The following is a 16,699-nucleotide window of genomic DNA, read 5'->3' as shown; positions in this document are numbered from 1 at the left end:
ACAGCTCTGGTAGCTGCAAAGCTGCAGTTGCTGATGAGGACAGCAGTTGCTTACGGGGCGGCTACTGAATTTAATGGAAACAGTGGAGATGGGTGCCTGCGGTTATTCTGGAAATATGGACACTGAAGGCATACATGTAGGGACTGGGGGGCTGCTCAGACACTTCCAACTTACAGGTTTATTGGATATAACCCACCAAAAATCAAGGATCATTTGCTTCATCATGGGAGTGGGAGTTTTAAAAACGCATTAATGACATACAATCTTCACTGACTACGAACTTAACAGAAACAAACACAAGGTACCATGGACAGACAACACAACAATGCACAGGCACCCTTTTCCCCTCCTCCGTACAGTGTGAAATGCTGGGAGCTGGTTTGATCCTGAACATTTCCTCTGAGCTCTGATGCTCCCTGAACCCACATCAACTCCTTCCCCAAGCCTCAGTCAAGTGAAGACCTTCATATGCAGATGCCTGGGCCCCTGCCAGCTCTCCAGTAGGTGTTTACAGCATGTCAGATAGTTCTCTGGACACACAAGGAGGAGACAGAGGAAACTGACAAGCTTCCAAGTGCTTCTGTGGATTAAGACAATCTGCTCAGACAGTTTAAGCAAATTCAGTATGGTGAGCTGAGGGTACCAACAGCAAAAATACAACATGTAAATACAACTAGCATGTTACTAGATGGTGGAGTTCCCTTCTTATGCATCACCATAAGAAAAAAATTCAAAAAATAACTCAGAAGCTTAAGGACCATTTTATTACCATTTGAAAGAAAAAATAGGGCAGGCAAGCTAAAACTCTCAGCAGCTTGGAAGAAGAAGGAAAGGTAAGAAACAATCGTGCCCTTTTGACTTTGGGTCCAAAAGAGCAATGGATAGAATCAGTGCAAGCATGCTCAGGACTTTGGGTGGTATCCAGAGAACATATAGAAAGGGCAGCATGCTTTCAGGTTCAGGTTTCGTTAAATATATGCTTTGGGCAGATTAGAAAGTTATGTCTCTGCCCAAGGCCAGAGGTAGAACTCAGATTCTATTCTTGTCCAGAAAGATAGCTTTCCCTTAATGAACCTCAAAATAACCCTGCTTTCTTCACACACTTTCATGTGGTATTTTAAATTTTGATTTGAGGGGCAATTATGCTTCCTTTTCCTGAAATTGGTGTTACCAGGGAAATGAGTGGTAGGGTCTAAAGCTGGCCCTCCATGAGGATAACAGGTAACAAATAAATTAAAACAGTGCCCTCCTTAACAGCTGCATGGGGGACTCCTTTTCTTTTCTTTTCTTTTTCTTTTCTTTTTTTTTCTAGGTTCTGGAAGTTGTCAGCAAACTGACTTATTAGATACATCATTTCTCCAAATCTCTATCATTGTAGATATTCCCTGTCTCTGTCTACTTCATTATAAGATTAGTGAGCAGTCTTTATGATCAATTTTATTGTAAAAGCTTGAAAAGTACATTTGGGAAGCACCTTTAATCTACCTATCATTATGGCATACAGGAGCAGGGCAGGGACATGCTTCAGTCTAACAGGATCCTAGGCAGGCAGAAGGGTGTCTGTCTTCCAGCTTGCTTTCAGGCCTTTAATCCTTTGCTTTGGAAGGCTACTCTCTTGCCGACATCCCTGCTGAAGGGAATCCAGCTGAAGACCCCTGGGGCATTTGTTGCCTTTCTCCTGGCTCCACCCAGCCTCTGGGCTTCCTGTGTGGGTCCCTCTCAGCAGCTGTTTGAGTCCACTCAAGAATGACCCCCAATGCCATGACCTCATAATTCACAGGACCTCAGGGCCCCTGGCTGGCCCCTGGCTGGCCCCTGGCTGGCCTCTGGCTAGCCTCTGGCTTCCTGTCTTTTCCTGGATACCTCCATCTGGGGCCTGACCCTTCTCTTCTCAGATGGCAGACAGCAGAAGGCCCGTAATAGACCGGCCCCAATCCTCCTTGCCCACCTCTTCCAGCTTCTCCACGCACCTTGGATTGTGTCTGCAGTGCCACTGTGCTGTGTCCCTGTGGGGTCCCCGACAGCACCATGAGTTGGTGTCCTCTTCTGCAGGCAGTGGTGGGGGGCAATTATAGGCATAGTGGCATTTCTTCTGAGCCTCCGCCGTATCTGCTGGCTGTCCTTTGCAGAGTCAGTTTTCAAGGATAATGAGAGAAAGGATTGAAGAAGGGCTGGCACATCAGTTGTCCTCTTTCGGCACCCAGGGAAGGCGACAGGATCTGTGGGCGTGGGAAAAGGTGTTGTTCCTGGTCGCACTGCCTTGGTTTGCCTAATGAAGTCACCCTGCTGGCGTGCCTGGCATTGCAGTAGACCGTAGGTTGCCATGGGCTCATTGAACAACCTATGGAGTACAGATTTCCGGATGTCACGTGGGTCGAATCCCATCTCTGCCATGGCTGCCATGATTGCAGGGTCCGGGTGGCTAGGGCTCATTTCCTCACATGGGCTTGATGAACCCTCACCTCCTTTCCTAAGCCAAGGATGCCCCATAATGTCCTTTAGTGTTGGTCTCTCCGTAGGGTTTACAGTTAATAAGCGGTGGATAATGTCCTGTAGCTCTTGTGAGAGGTGGGAGGGAACCGCATACAATCCTAGTAAAACCTTGCACTGAAGCTCTTCATAGGTGGAACCATCAAACGGCAGGGTCCCGGTCACCATAAAATATAGGAGAATACCTAAGTTCCAAGTATCCACTTTGGTGCCATCATAGGGTTGGCGCAGGAAGAATTCTGGGGCACCAAATCGTAAGGCACCGCAAAACCTAAAAAGCTTCCTCCCGGGTCTGATTAAGGCACCCAGGCCAAAGTCTATAATTTTGACTTTGCCAGTAGCATCCACCATAATGTTGTCTGGTTTGAGGTCTCTGTGCACTATGCCTTGGTCATGGCAATAGCACATGGCATGCACGATCTGTTGGAATATCTTTCGGGCTATGTCTTCCTCCAGGTAGCCAACTTGTTGAATCCAGTCCCACAGCTCGCGTCCCTCAGCCAGTTCCAAGATCAGAAAGATGTTCTGTTCTGTTTCAATAATCTGGAGCAGTGAGATGATATTGGGATGGTTCATCCTCTTCATTATCCCCACTTCAGACCAAACCGGGAAGGTCCGTTGCTTCCGCTTCAGCAGGACTTTTATTGCCACTTCAGCGCCTGTGAGGCGGTGCTGGGCTAGCTTCACCTCGGCGTAGCTTCCCTGACCTATGGTCCTCAGGATGGTATACTGTGCCAGGAGAGTCTCATACCAGAGGATGGGCACAGGGCTGGGCCCTGTTGTCAACTCATCCTTTGGGCCATACATTATTGGTAGCAAGGCTACCCAAATAATTAAACAAATAAATAAAATTTAAGATTAAAATGAAAATAAAATTTCAAAAATTAAAACAAAATCCCCCACTCTAACACACACACACACACACACACACACACACACACACACACACCATACACCAAGAAAATAAAAACCAAAAAAACAAAACACCCCAAAGCAAAGCACACACACACACACACACACACACACACAAAAAAAATCCACTATGTATCAGTCAAATTTCACTAAACACTGCACCAACCAGAACGCCTCTCAAAACACCTACAGAAAGCCAACCTAGTTCATCCTCCCTTATACCTGCTGGTTCAGACTTCCTCACAATGGCCCCTCCTCATGAGGTCATATTAGGACAGGGACCAATTACTATGGGCACAGTTCATAGTAAGGGAAAGTAGTCAAGACTCTGTCTTAGGTAGGCTTAGGAGATTGACATTTGAGCTTTTAGAAATGTAAGTGTTAATATCCTCTTGGTTTCTAGTTTGGAAGTCTCTAATACCCTCTGTTTTCAAGACCTCTTGCCCCCTCCATTCACCGTTACACAATTTCTTTCAAATCTGACTAGTTGGTTGCAAACTATTGTTACCACTTAACTGATATAATATTGTTTATAAAATTTAATATAGTAATGTGTTCCCTATGAAGCTAATCTTAAGATACCGTTTATATTTTTAAATACGTGTAATAGTATACCATGACTCTTTCACACTCTATGAGGTGACAACATCTTTTCCATCACCAGTGCAGTGGCAGCTCACCATGGCAGCAGCTGCCTTGACATTAACCACCACATTATGGATGACCCTGAAGAGCATCAAAAGCCCTATAGAATAGAGTGTCAGCATGGCACCTTGATTGTCAATATCCACAGTCCTCTTCAGCTGATGTTTGATCATGTTGAGAAGGGTGTATCCTGCCCTTGGGATACAAGGCTGTCTCGAAGCTGTTCACCATGTTGCTTCTGTCTTGAATCCTCACTGATTTTCCCCTTGTGCAGCCCTAGATCTGTCTTTTTGGTATAGTGGCTACTTCTGCCTTTAGTGACTGGATTTTATATAACAGAACTGGGCAGTTATTTGGGGTTTGCCTGTTGTTTTTTACAGTGCCTTTATTTAGTCCCCAAATCATCATACACTCCAAAAGCTCCCATTGTGAAAAAAAAAACACATTTTTTGTTTCTATTTCATTAAGTTTTCAAGTTTTTCTCAAGAGTATGTGTTCTAGGTAGCATGTATTCCTCTCCTGCCTCATTCTTCCTACCCTTCCTTTTCTTTCTCCCCCAGTCCCTTTTGTTCACCTAGACAATTTCACTCCACTTCTACCTAATCCATATATATATGACTTTATGTGACTATATAAAATTTAGGAAAAATGTGCTAGGTTTGTCTTTCTGAGACTGAGTGCCTTTCCTGATCTATCTCCAGTATACACAGATGACAAAACACTGTTCTTTAGGACTGAAATTTAGGGCTGAAATGTAGAATACATTCCTTATCCACTCTTCCGTTATTGGACACCTGGGCTAATTCTGTACCTCTGCTACTGTGAATAATGCTGCAATAATCATCGATATGCAAGCGTCTCTCTGATACAGTGACTTTGTGGTCTTTGGAGTAAATGCCTGGAGGGTAGCTGGGTCAAATGGAAGTGCTGTTGTTTTCTGAGAAACCTCCATATTGGTTCCAATAAAAATACAAATCCTGTATTTCCTTTTGTTCACAGCCACACAAGCATTTCCCATTATTTGTCTTCCATTCTGACTGGGGCAAAGGATAATCTCAATGTGGTTTTAATTTGCAATTTTATAGCTAGTGAAGTTATACATGTTTTCATGTGTGTGCTTGCTGGCTATTTGAATTTCCTCTTTTCTGAACTGTCCACTGAATAAGTCCACTTGTTGACTGGTCTGTTCTCTTATTGCTTGGATGTAGAGCTGCTCAAGATTTTCTCTCATTCTGTTCATTGTTTCTTTTGCTGTGTAGAGGCAAAGCTCACTCTTCTAAGCAGAGCCATTTATTTAAACCCTTTCTGAGGCAATGAGACTGCATCTTGGTTTGGTAATATTTGCAGAAACCTTACCTAGAAACATGATAACAGTCAAAAGTTTCAAGGAGAAATTCATTTGGAGGCTACATAATGCCACACAATACACACATTTTACACTGCTCTGGGAGTCTGTTGTTCATTTGTTAGAAACTTTTCTTACAGCAGCAGTGCTAGCAAAGGTAAAATGAGCTGAAAGTGGAAGAGACAGAAGTTGTCTGTGATGCTTCAAATCTTAACAACTTGACTTTAGTGAGAGATGCTGAGAAGATTGGGAAAGCACCCTTCTGAGTGTATCTCAGAGGGGGTTTCCAGAGATGACTGGCATATGGGACAGAAACATAGTGTAGAAGACCTGACTGTAGACAACATTACCCTGCAAGTGAGGGACTTGGATGAAAGGGAAAGGAAGAAAAGAGTGTGGGCTCCTATGTCTTCTCTGCCTCCTTCCTAGCCATGATGAACCAGCAGCTCTTCACCAGCTCTTCTCCTATGAAGGCTCATCTGTTCACCTCACTACCAGCCAGCAGCCCTCTGAAACCATAAACCAAAGTAACATTTTCCTCCTTTTGATTGGTTTTTGGTCATGTGTTCTGTCACCAAGATTAGAAATTCACAATTTGAAGCCGGGCGTTGGTGGCGCACGCCTTTAATCCCAGCACTCGGGAGGCAGAGCCAGGTGGATCTCTGTGAGTTCGAGGCCAGCCTGGGCTACCAAGTGAGCTCCAGGAAAGGCGCAAAGCTACACAGAGAAACCCTGTCTCGAAAAACCAAAAAAAAAAAAAAAAAAGAAATTCACAATTTGAAACTGAACACTTCAGTTTGCCTGAACTCAGCTACAGGCAGAGTCGGAAGTGAATGAAAGATTAGGTGGGAAGGAAAACAAACAGATGTGCTGCAGAAGAGACTGTTCCACCCAACATGCTAGAAAAAGTGGGGACCAGGGAGGAGTTATTCTCAAGAGCAAGGGCTGGGAGGCAGAATGCAACCCACAAATCCTGCTCCACCCCAGCCATCCATGTGCTACTTCTAAGGGTGCTTTGACATCCCACTTCCTAGGGCATCTGTCCACATGTAACAGCCTTAACACTGCTCTATGCACACACAGGCACATGACAATGCTGGAAGAACCCGTCCACGCAGTGTTAGAAAACCTAATTGTTAAAGCTCTTATTAGAAAGCTGGATGGGAATCAAACCCCACCATAGTTAATTAGCTTCTGTGCCTCCTTGACTGCGCCACTGTGGACTCTTTTGGCTGCAAAGCACGCAATGGACTGTAGACAACACTGCAGCCGTACGCACGGTGAAAGGGAATCAGAGACGAGGACGGCAGTGCTGGACGACGGTGCAGGGCCGGGCTCTCACGCGAGCACAAGGGCCTGAGAGAGCCACAGGCACACTGCAGCCCAGGAACAGAAAATCAAGCATCATTTTCTTACCTAACCCCACGGTGATACTCCCCAAGAGTTCGTCATCACTCACAGCATAAAATAGAGCATATTTTTTTATTTTCTCCTACTCTATATCCCTGCATGTCTTTGTCCGGTAATATTTGACCAGTCAATGAAGCAATGAAACTTAAAAGATTTTAGTGTTTGTTTTATAATTTAAAAACTAAACAAAACAAAAACTCTAGTTCTTTGGAGAGATATTTATCCCATTCTTCACACACATTTGAACATTCATCATTATGGAGATTGTTCAAATGTTGCTAAACACTCTAAGATTACACATAAAAAAGAATATATGTAATTTTTTTGTTTGTGAGATTTCTTTGAGACTTTGAGATTTCTCCTGTAGCCTAAGTTGGATTCAAATTTACTTTGAAGCTGAGGCTAACTTTCCTTCCACTTCCTGCCTCTACTTCTCCAATAGAATTACAGGCATGTGTCACCAAGTTCAGACCACACACACTGTTTTATGCTTCCATTGTCTCTGTGGTATCAACTCATATGATCCACACAACCACTCATTCAGTTATTTACCATGCCCATTTCAGACTCAAAAGGACTGACGCGGAGGAAATGTGGTGGGCTTGCCCAAATAATACCACAATATGGAAATAGCTCACCTGAAATTTCAAGGGCAAAGCCTCTCTTCTTTCCCCAGGTCTCCTATTTGCCATATTACAAGTCCAAACACAATCTGTAACAGGCACACACTTCTCTAGAAAGGAGAAGAAGTTGTTTTGAAAAATATATTGGTGAAAATTATGTATTTGGAGTGTTTTGAAACTCAAAAAAAAATTAGTCTACTCAGAGAGGGAAAAAAATCACAGTGACACATGGCAAGTGTGGAGGAAAAAAAATCTAACAAACGTATAGTATAAAAAATCCATTGGTCTATTATGATTTTGATCTAAAGTGTTCCTCTCAAATACCACGTGACTGAAGGTCCCCCCATGCAGCAGTGTTAAGGGTGGTGTTTTTAGAGGGCGATTAGATCTTGGAGACTCTGACCTCATCAATGGACTAATAAATTAATAGATTCTTAATTTGGTGGAATTACTGGGAAGTAAGTAGCAGAAACTTTAGAAAGTGGGGCCTATTTGAAGGAAGTAGGTCACTGGGTATACCCTAAAGGGCGTCCTTCCTCTAGCTCTCAGCCTCCTGTCTGCTATGGCATGACCCACTCTGCTCCACCTCACCGTGGACCCAGAGTCAGTGGAACCAGGTGAAGATAAACTCACACCTCTGTTTTTGTCAGGTACTTTGTTACTGGGATGGATGGAAAACTGACTCAACATAACCACCTTTGTTGAAACGAGCACAGAATTGATAAAGGTCTAGACTATCTTATGTAGTAATAGCAGCAATGTCAAGACCAATGGTTCTCTACCAAGAGTGATGGTTGTCACAGTGATGGGAAGAGTGTCAAGTTGTCCAGAAATACAGAGAGGCCAGGGATGTAGCTAAACATCCTTGATAAACACAAAGCTGATGCTTGATGCCTAGTAAGTAATAGTACTCAATAGATTAACATGGTCACCCCAAGAATATTGCCCTTGCATTGCCCATTGTATCTCTAGAAACAATTCATAAGCCAAAGAAAACTGGGGGAGTCTCCAGGCTTAACTGGGAGACGTGGCTGGCTGGTACACGAAACGAGGTCCCAGGGAGCCTCTGCTGGCTTTCTATCCTGTGAAGTGGTGGTCTTATTTTATATAAGCATCAGTCATGGGAGAGTGTCCAATCAGATTTCTTTTTCAAAGCTTCTTGGACCCCAAATGGATCAGAACATTGGCAAGCTTACCAATTATGTTCTCTGAGATAAAAATCATCCTGTCCCTCATAGAAATCATAGGTGATCCAAAGAAAAATCAAGATGACAGGAGCCTCTTTGTACTTTTACATTTAGTTCTTCAGGAAATGAGAAAAAACGACACATTTGTTTACTGTAGAGATGGTTAGTCACTTCCCCGGCAGCTGTCACAACCCCCTTTCTCTCTTCTTATGTCCGTGATGATGGTCCATGTGTTCCCTAACCTAGAAGCCACAACTTATCAGTTTAAGACACCCTGACAGTTCTTAAAGCAGCCCAGGAGACACACACACACACACACACACACACACACACACACACACACACACACACACACACACAGTCATCCTTCCTGTGCTCCAGGCTCCTACCCACAGCCAGTTCCTCTCGGCCTTTCTTTTGCTGTGTTCCAGTCAGGAGGTGAGTCCCTTTGTTGTGGACTTCACTGGATTTTCACTTCAAACTACAAAATGTGTGCTTGGAGCCACAAGGCAGAGTTTACAAGGAAAGGGGCAGCTGTTTCTCTTTCTCCTCTCTTGCCCAGTGCTTTTCTCTCTCCCAGGGAGGAAGCAAACTTGTCCTTGTTTATCTAGCTGCATGAAACGGTGTGTAGACCTGGTCTCAGAGCAGTGCACACCTTGTCTGGGTTAATATGTAGTGCACACAAGTTGCTCATATACATTCCTCCCTTTGAAGATGATGCACAGTCCTCAGCACTGAGCCTCCAGTCCCCTGTAGCCAATCTTAATCGCATGAAGAAACACACTAGTGCACTTATCTCTACAGCCTAGTGCTTTTATTTTTATAGAGAACGTTCCTCAAGGTTGGCATGATAAAGATGTTTTATATCTCATTTTGGGGACTTCTTAACTTCTCTTTAATTATGTGTATGTGTATGTGTGTGGGGTGCGGGTTTGTGCATATGCATACAGGTGCCCATGGAGGCCAGAGGAAGGTGTCCCCTGGAGCCGGAGTGATGGCAGCTGTGTTATGCGTGCTGAGCCATGCCTCTGGCCCCATCTGTGAACACTTAATAGACACAACATCTGTGCATGTGACCATCCATCAGGTGGTTCCAGTTCACCCTCTCCATCTTACCTCTTAAGTGAGTCCAGGCTCATCTCTTTTAAGTAGCATTATATTTGAGGGTTTTGTTGTTTGTGCACGCAGTAAATCCTAGGCCTTGGACATGCTAAGCAAGCACTTCATCCCTTACATACGTCCCCAATACTTGTATTTTCACCATTTATTTTGAGACTGGGTACCAGTACATTTTCTGAAGTGGCCTTGAATTCATTCTATAACCCAAGCAGGCCATCAGCATACAAATCCCCCTGCTTTAGCCTAGCAAGTAACTGGAATTACAGACCTATACAAAACCAAACAAACAACCCAGAGCATTACATTTTAATTTCTTCATCATTTCCATTTCCCAGGTGAGTAATTGAGAAATGGACAGGCAGCTTTTATTAAGGCTACACATGCATAAAAAGTTACACACAGTGAAGGGACAACATCTGGATGCTGTGGTGTCCTCAAGTCTCCCTGTGGGCTTCACACCTGAACTAGAGAGTCTCATTTTAAATAACTCACTTGGATACACAGGAAAGACCACTGCCAATGCAAAAGAGTCACAGACAGCCACTCTGGAGCCACCTGCTTTAAGTAGGTCATCTTGGAGCCTATAGTACAGCTCAGTGATACAGCATTTGCCTAATAGGCACAAGACCCTGGTTTTATCTTCAGAACAAGCACATGTGTGCATGCACACATGTGCACACACACGCACACACGCCTCATTTTATTATCCACATTTTGCAAGTGGATAGAAGAAACTAAGACTCTGGAAGATTGTCACTATACCCCAGCTGCTAATGCTAGAGAGGGCTTTACAGCCTAGTCTTTCTGACTTCCAATCTTAGACTCCAATCATTATTTTTAAAATAATACTACATTTAAAAAGCATAATAGGCTTTTACTTATGCTTTTTAGATGTTATGTAGACACAGAAAATCATGCACGACCTGGCAGTGGACGTGACAATGCCTAAGAGATACAGAGAGGGGAGGGAAGGGAGGGAGATATGTTGACACACAATCTACAGTTGTATAAAATAACATATTAAGAATTCATTGTGTTGAGCATGTCCCTCCTTTAGTGGATCCATTGCTTTGTAAACACTGCCCACTGTAGGTGAATCACTCCATATTTTCACAGCAGCCTTACCCCTACATGAATCTTATGAATGGAACCAAGCTGTCAAGCTCTACAGTAAGCGGCACGCGACGTTGTGTTACCCCAAATCAAGCTTTCTGTGGCTAATTTTTCACTGGGTAGCAGGCTTTAATTTAGCTGTCAGACCCTAGGTCTTTTGCCAAGGCTAATGGGGAACTGTGGCAGGGATGGTAATTATTTCCAGACTCCAGCACCTCCTCCCTTTACCTTCTAGTCGCAGATACTCTACAGCTTCAAGCTAATTTCCTCTCTTATTTTCTTCATTAGTTTGCAAACTACCACTGCCAACAAAACAACACATCTGATTAAAAAAAAAGTCAACATGGAGTGCTTGAAATATAAAAACTGTCAAATAAAAATTGCATTTTTATATCCCAGTTCAAATAGGTCACACATGTGGAAAGTGCTTTCTAAAAATAGATTGTATAGATTACAAAGTTGCTGAGATTTTTTGTTTTTAACCTATAAAATCAAACCCCACAGTGATAGTTCTTGTACATATTGGTTCAATGTCTTCAAAATCAACTTTCAATCTACTCTTGGACAAGACTGATCTTTGTCTTAATGCTAGTGTCAAATGTCCTCACACAGATGAAGGCTGTGGGGTTGCACTCAGTGACATGAACAGGAGAACTACCTGAAAGAAGAAACTAGGGTTTGGCTTGCTCTTGTATTTCATTCTCCCTACCATTGAATGATGGGGACAGACGGTGGAGCCTGTCAACCAATGGTTACTATCCAGAGTGCCAGTCCCTAAAACCTCTCATAGGCTGACCACCTTTATTCAAGTTGCTAGGCAGCAGCTAAAATTGCATATGAGAATAAAAGCAACAAAGATAATAGAAAACCAGAGAAGAAAGGTATGGATCAATCCATTTCCTCTCCATACATGACCGTAAAAAGTGAGACCTATGATCATCATCTTTACTTTGTAAGTGAGAAAAATGAGTTACAGAAGATTAAATAATTTGAACAAAGTTCCATAGCTGGAAGACATGGAGCTGGGATGTAATCTAGGCAGACCTGACGTCGAGTTTAATGTTCTTACACTACAGCACCTTGAACCCCTGTTGTGCTGCCATGTACATTACACATTTATTTCTGTATACAAAATAAAGTGATATGGAAATTTCCAAAGAAATCACAGAACCAGAAGAGCATCTTGTAAGCTAATTGCCCAGGGGCGTGGTTAATATTGACAATTTGACTGGACTTAGAACCACTCTGGAGACCAAATTCTAGGCGTGTCTATGAGGGAGTTTCTAGAGTGGTTAGCTGAGGTGGGAGGAGCCATTTTGAACACAGCAGCACCATTATGTGGTCTGAGGCCCCAGGAAGAATGACAAGGAGAAGTCTGAGCAGCAGCATTCATCTCTGGCTCCTAGATGCAGGTGCAACGTGGCCAGCCGCTTCAAACCCCTGCTGCATGGCTGGCTGCAGATGCAATGGGACCAGCCGCCTCCCTCACACCCCTGCTGTGTGACTGCCTGTGCTCACAAACTATAAGCTACAATATAACTATAAACTACAATACACTCTTCTTTAAGTAGCTTTTGTCACATATTTGTCACAGAAGCAAAAATGTCACCAGCACATCCAGTTGCCAGAAAGGAAGCTGCTTTCTCCATGGTAGCACTCACTTCTTGCTTGTCCTGTTAGTGTGCATCCCAGTTCCCAGGACAGTTCTCCACTATATATTCCCTTCCAAGCCCTTCCCATAGTTCCATGATAAACCCCTGACAAATCCTTAACAAACTCAAAAGCTCTCAGAGCTAGACTCAACCAGGTCGTCTATTGTGTCTGCCTGTTTGCCGGCTGGAGTCGGAGGTGAAAACGAGTCTGTCTGTGGTCTTAAACGGGTATCATCAGCAAGGGAATGGTCCAGAATAACAAGCCATATTTAAAACTGTGTTGCTCATCTCAGTGAGACTGTGAATTTTTCAATTTTTATTGTCTGCAAAGGATGCTGCAATATAGGCAGCTGCATTGAAAAAATAAAGGAGGTATTCCTGACCCAAGGCTTCAGAACATTCAGAATTACTAATGAAAACACCTACAATATTTTTATTCATAATATTATTAATTAGAGGCAACCTTCAATTAGCAACAACCTCCATGGCCTTGGCTTTATCTTACACTTTCAATTCAAGATAATGTGAATCTAATAAACCCACAGCTTCAGTGTCATTCAAAACTAATGGCTTTTCTTAAATCATTGAAGGTTAAGCTTCCTTCATTTGTATGCATTATTTGAGAATTTTTAGGGGGAAACATGAATATCAAAGTAGGCCTCTGAGCTTTTTCAATCACAGTCGTCTCTACTGTTAATAACTATGAGTTCCTCTACAAGAAACTCTCTAGCTCTGCTTTGTTTATCAAGTTTGAGAGAATTTGGACCTATTCATTTGAATATGAAGAGAAAGGAAATGGGTAGATAGATTATAGACAACAGAAAGCTAGACAGACCTGTTGCTGGAGGGCTTCTCTCCAGGCTCCACCAAGCCCCGCAGTCCCACAATCCACTTATAAAATAATCACTCAGATTCTTATATCACTTATAAACTGTATGGCCGTGGCAGGCTTCTTGTTAACTGTTCTTTTATCTTAAATTAACCCATTTTTATAAATCTATACCTTGCCACGTGGCTGGTGGCTTCCCAGCGTCTTCACATGCTGCTTGTCCTGGCAGTGGCTGCAGTGTCTCTCCCCTCAGCCTTCTGCTTCCCAGAATTCTCCTCTCTCCTTGTCCCACCTACTTCCAGCCTGGCAACCTACTTCCTGCCTGGTCACTTGCCATCAGTGTTTTATTTATATATAGAGCAATATCCACAGCACTTCCCCTTTTCTTCTTTTTTTAAAAAGGAAGGTTTTAACTTTAAAATGGTAAAATTACATATAACAAAACAATTATCGAGCAAGAATTACAGTTACAATACTAAAGATGTCCTATCTATCTTATATTTATGAGTTTAAGGTTTTATATCTAAATTATCTTTTATCATAACTGAGGAAATTACAACTATCTAGTTTTCAACCACATCAAAGACCTGAGAAGGAACATAATGGTACCTGAGAAATGGTAGACGGATGCAAGCAACTTCGGGAATCTTGCAAGAGTAGACCAAGACAGCTGGCAGCCTGGACAGTCACCTAATGTTTTTCAGCATTGTTGGTGCATTCAAATTGGCTACAGGCCTAGAGTCTCTGACAGACCATTTTTAGAAGCAGGAATTCTGAGAGACCATCTTACCCTGTCTTGGCAGAGCACAGTGGTCGTTTTCCTTGTGTCCCGCTTGTCCAGAAAGGACAGCATTATATTTGTACTGTCAGCCATCAAGGCAAGGGCAGTTCTTTGCCCAGTGGCCATTTTGTGCCAAGAAGACAAACTTCCCAATGGAAATGTCTTAGAAGCCCAACATTCTCTCGGGATCAAATTGGTGCAGCCAGGAGCAATTGTGTCTCATGTCAACAGAATTCTAAGTTATTTAAATGCCATATTCTCTAGGTCTATGAAGTGTTTGAAGATTATCTATCTATCTGAAATATATCTATGTATACCTAGAAGACTTAACTAACATGGCTACAAATATGATTATCATAGATGACTGATTATTAATCTATTTTTAATTATCCATTACAATTTTAAATGAGTTAAACATAATACCTCAAACAAGAATAGAAATATATATATACAGTATAACAAAATTAACTTCAAGTTTGTATCAATTAACTAAAATTTATACCAATGTAAAACATTTTAAACATAAACTAAAATCTATACCAATGTAAAACATTTTAAACAAGTTGTTCTTTAAAAGTAGGTTCATTAATCTACCCTTTTATCTTATCATCTCCACATCCTCTTATATATCTAATCATATCCCCTTTTACTTTTTTTGAAAGAGATCACATTTATAATCAACCTGTTTTAAATAAAAATATTGGTTTTTCTCTGTCCCACACCAGAGGGCTCTTCTGATTTGGGACACAAGAATCTCTTAACCATTTTTTTAAAAGCAATATGTCTGGGTTTAGAGGGGGAGTGAGCCAATTCCACCTCTAAAGCCAGCTTGGTATATTTGGGAATTTGGGCATAGCATCTCTTACTACTTCATGCTGGAGGGGGGCGCTGTATCTTATGGGGAAGCAAAGAAAATTTTAAGCCTATGGGGTAGTCCGTGAGGCTGTATTGTGTGAACCAGTTGCCTTGAAACCGCTCTGGATGTTGGATCATCTGGGCCATGGTGTCATCAGAGACCTTTCAGGGGGTCTTGGCTGGTGAAACCTGATGTATCTTAATCTGGAACAAATCCATAGTCTCTGGCTTTCTGTGGAAACAAAAGCAAAACCTCTTTTCCAAAGTAACATATCCTTATATCCAAATTTTGAAGTCAAGGTACCTTTAAAATATACATTTTGGCATAACTGAACAGCTTTTGCAATCAAATGTTTTTCTTCAGTTACGAATATCAAAGACAACATAATCCAGATTCTCTGTGTGGTAGCCATCTTTACGTGGCTTATTTTTTATATTACCTTGAGCCTATTTGGTTTAAACTGTACCATTCTAAGACTGAAACCGCGCTGTGGCAGCTGGCTCCGCCCACTTCAGCTTACCAACATGGCAGTGGTACGTTTTCCGCCAGCTCTGGGAGTCATCAAGTCTCAGAAATAGTGGGTCTAAGCTTTTTATCAAAGCAGCGTGTAGCCCAGAAACCTTTTTTTTTTTTTTAAAATACTAGTAAAGACTAAATCTACCACACAGCGTAATGTGCCGCTGGCAGACGCCTCATTCCCGCCATACTGCCGGTCAAACGCACACGCCAGGAACCCGCCAGTGTTCAAACCCGCGTTTTGCGGCGTCTAGCTGCTCGTATGAGACAAGAAGCAGGAACCTGGTTTTGGCTCTGTTTAGAATTGGTTATTAAATATTCTCAGGTTTAAGGTGGAAACTCGAGCCGTTGGGCGCCATTTGTTGCTGGAGGGCTTCTCTCCAGGCTCCACCAAGCCCCGCAGTCCCACAATCCACTTATAAAATAATCACTCAGATTCTTATATCACTTATAAACTGTATGGCCGTGGCAGGCTTCTTGTTAACTGTTCTTTTATCTTAAATTAACCCATTTTTATAAATCTATACCTTGCCACGTGGCTGGTGGCTTCCCAGCGTCTTCACATGCTGCTTGTCCTGGCAGTGGCTGCAGTGTCTCTCCCCTCAGCCTTCTGCTTCCCAGAATTCTCCTCTCTCCTTGTCCCACCTACTTCCAGCCTGGCAACCTACTTCCTGCCTGGTCACTTGCCATCAGTGTTTTATTTATATATAGAGCAATATCCACAGCACAGACCAATAATAGAGACATATAAATAAATAAATAAATAAATAAATAAATAAATAAATAAATAAATAAATAAATAAATAAATAAATAGATAGACAGAAAGATAATAGATGACAGATAGATGATAGATAGATAGATAGATAGATAGATAGATAGATAGATAGATAGATAATAAATGACAGATAAAGATAGCTGAAAGACAGGCAGATAGATGATAGACAGATATATAGATGATAGATGACAGATAAAGACAGATGATAGATAGATAAATGATAGATGACAGATAAAGACAGATGATAGACACACAGATGATAGATAACAGATAAAAGAATATGATAGACAGACAGATTGATGTATATAGATGACAGATAAAGATAGATGATAGACAGATAATAAACGACAGATAAAGATAGATGGTAGACACAGATGATAGATGACAGATAAAGACAGATGATAGATAGGCAGACAGAAAGAATATGTTAGATGAAAATGGGCAC

At 42.2% G+C, this 16,699-nt stretch overlaps 1 protein-coding gene and 1 long non-coding RNA gene across 7 annotated transcripts in view; both read right to left on the bottom strand.

The window, feature by feature from the left end:
• LOC143274520 (uncharacterized) overlaps positions 1–16,699 on the bottom strand; it is a 331,539-nt gene that overhangs the window by 133,722 nt on the left and 181,118 nt on the right. The window lies entirely within an intron of this gene.
• Positions 1,404–10,330, bottom strand: LOC102904973 (sperm motility kinase 4A-like). The gene is made up of 2 exons (XM_076577833.1): positions 7,441–10,330; positions 1,404–3,311 (listed from the first exon to the last, which is right to left on the bottom strand). Exon 2 carries the CDS (start codon positions 3,295–3,297, stop codon positions 1,831–1,833), a length of 1,467 nt encoding a protein of 488 aa, XP_076433948.1. The 5' UTR covers positions 3,298–3,311; positions 7,441–10,330; the 3' UTR covers positions 1,404–1,830.

The sequence above is a fragment of the Peromyscus maniculatus genome, chromosome 8, assembly GCF_049852395.1.
Source record: "Peromyscus maniculatus bairdii isolate BWxNUB_F1_BW_parent chromosome 8, HU_Pman_BW_mat_3.1, whole genome shotgun sequence".
Classification (NCBI taxonomy): domain Eukaryota; kingdom Metazoa; phylum Chordata; class Mammalia; order Rodentia; family Cricetidae; genus Peromyscus; species Peromyscus maniculatus.
Note: the sequence above shows the minus strand (reverse complement) of the source record. Positions and strands in the feature narration are given on the sequence as shown.

Coding starts and splice junctions, on each gene's coding strand:
- LOC102904973 (XM_076577833.1), bottom strand. CDS start 3,297: ATGTATGGCCCAAAGGATGAGTTGACAACAGGGCCCAGCCCTGTGCCC.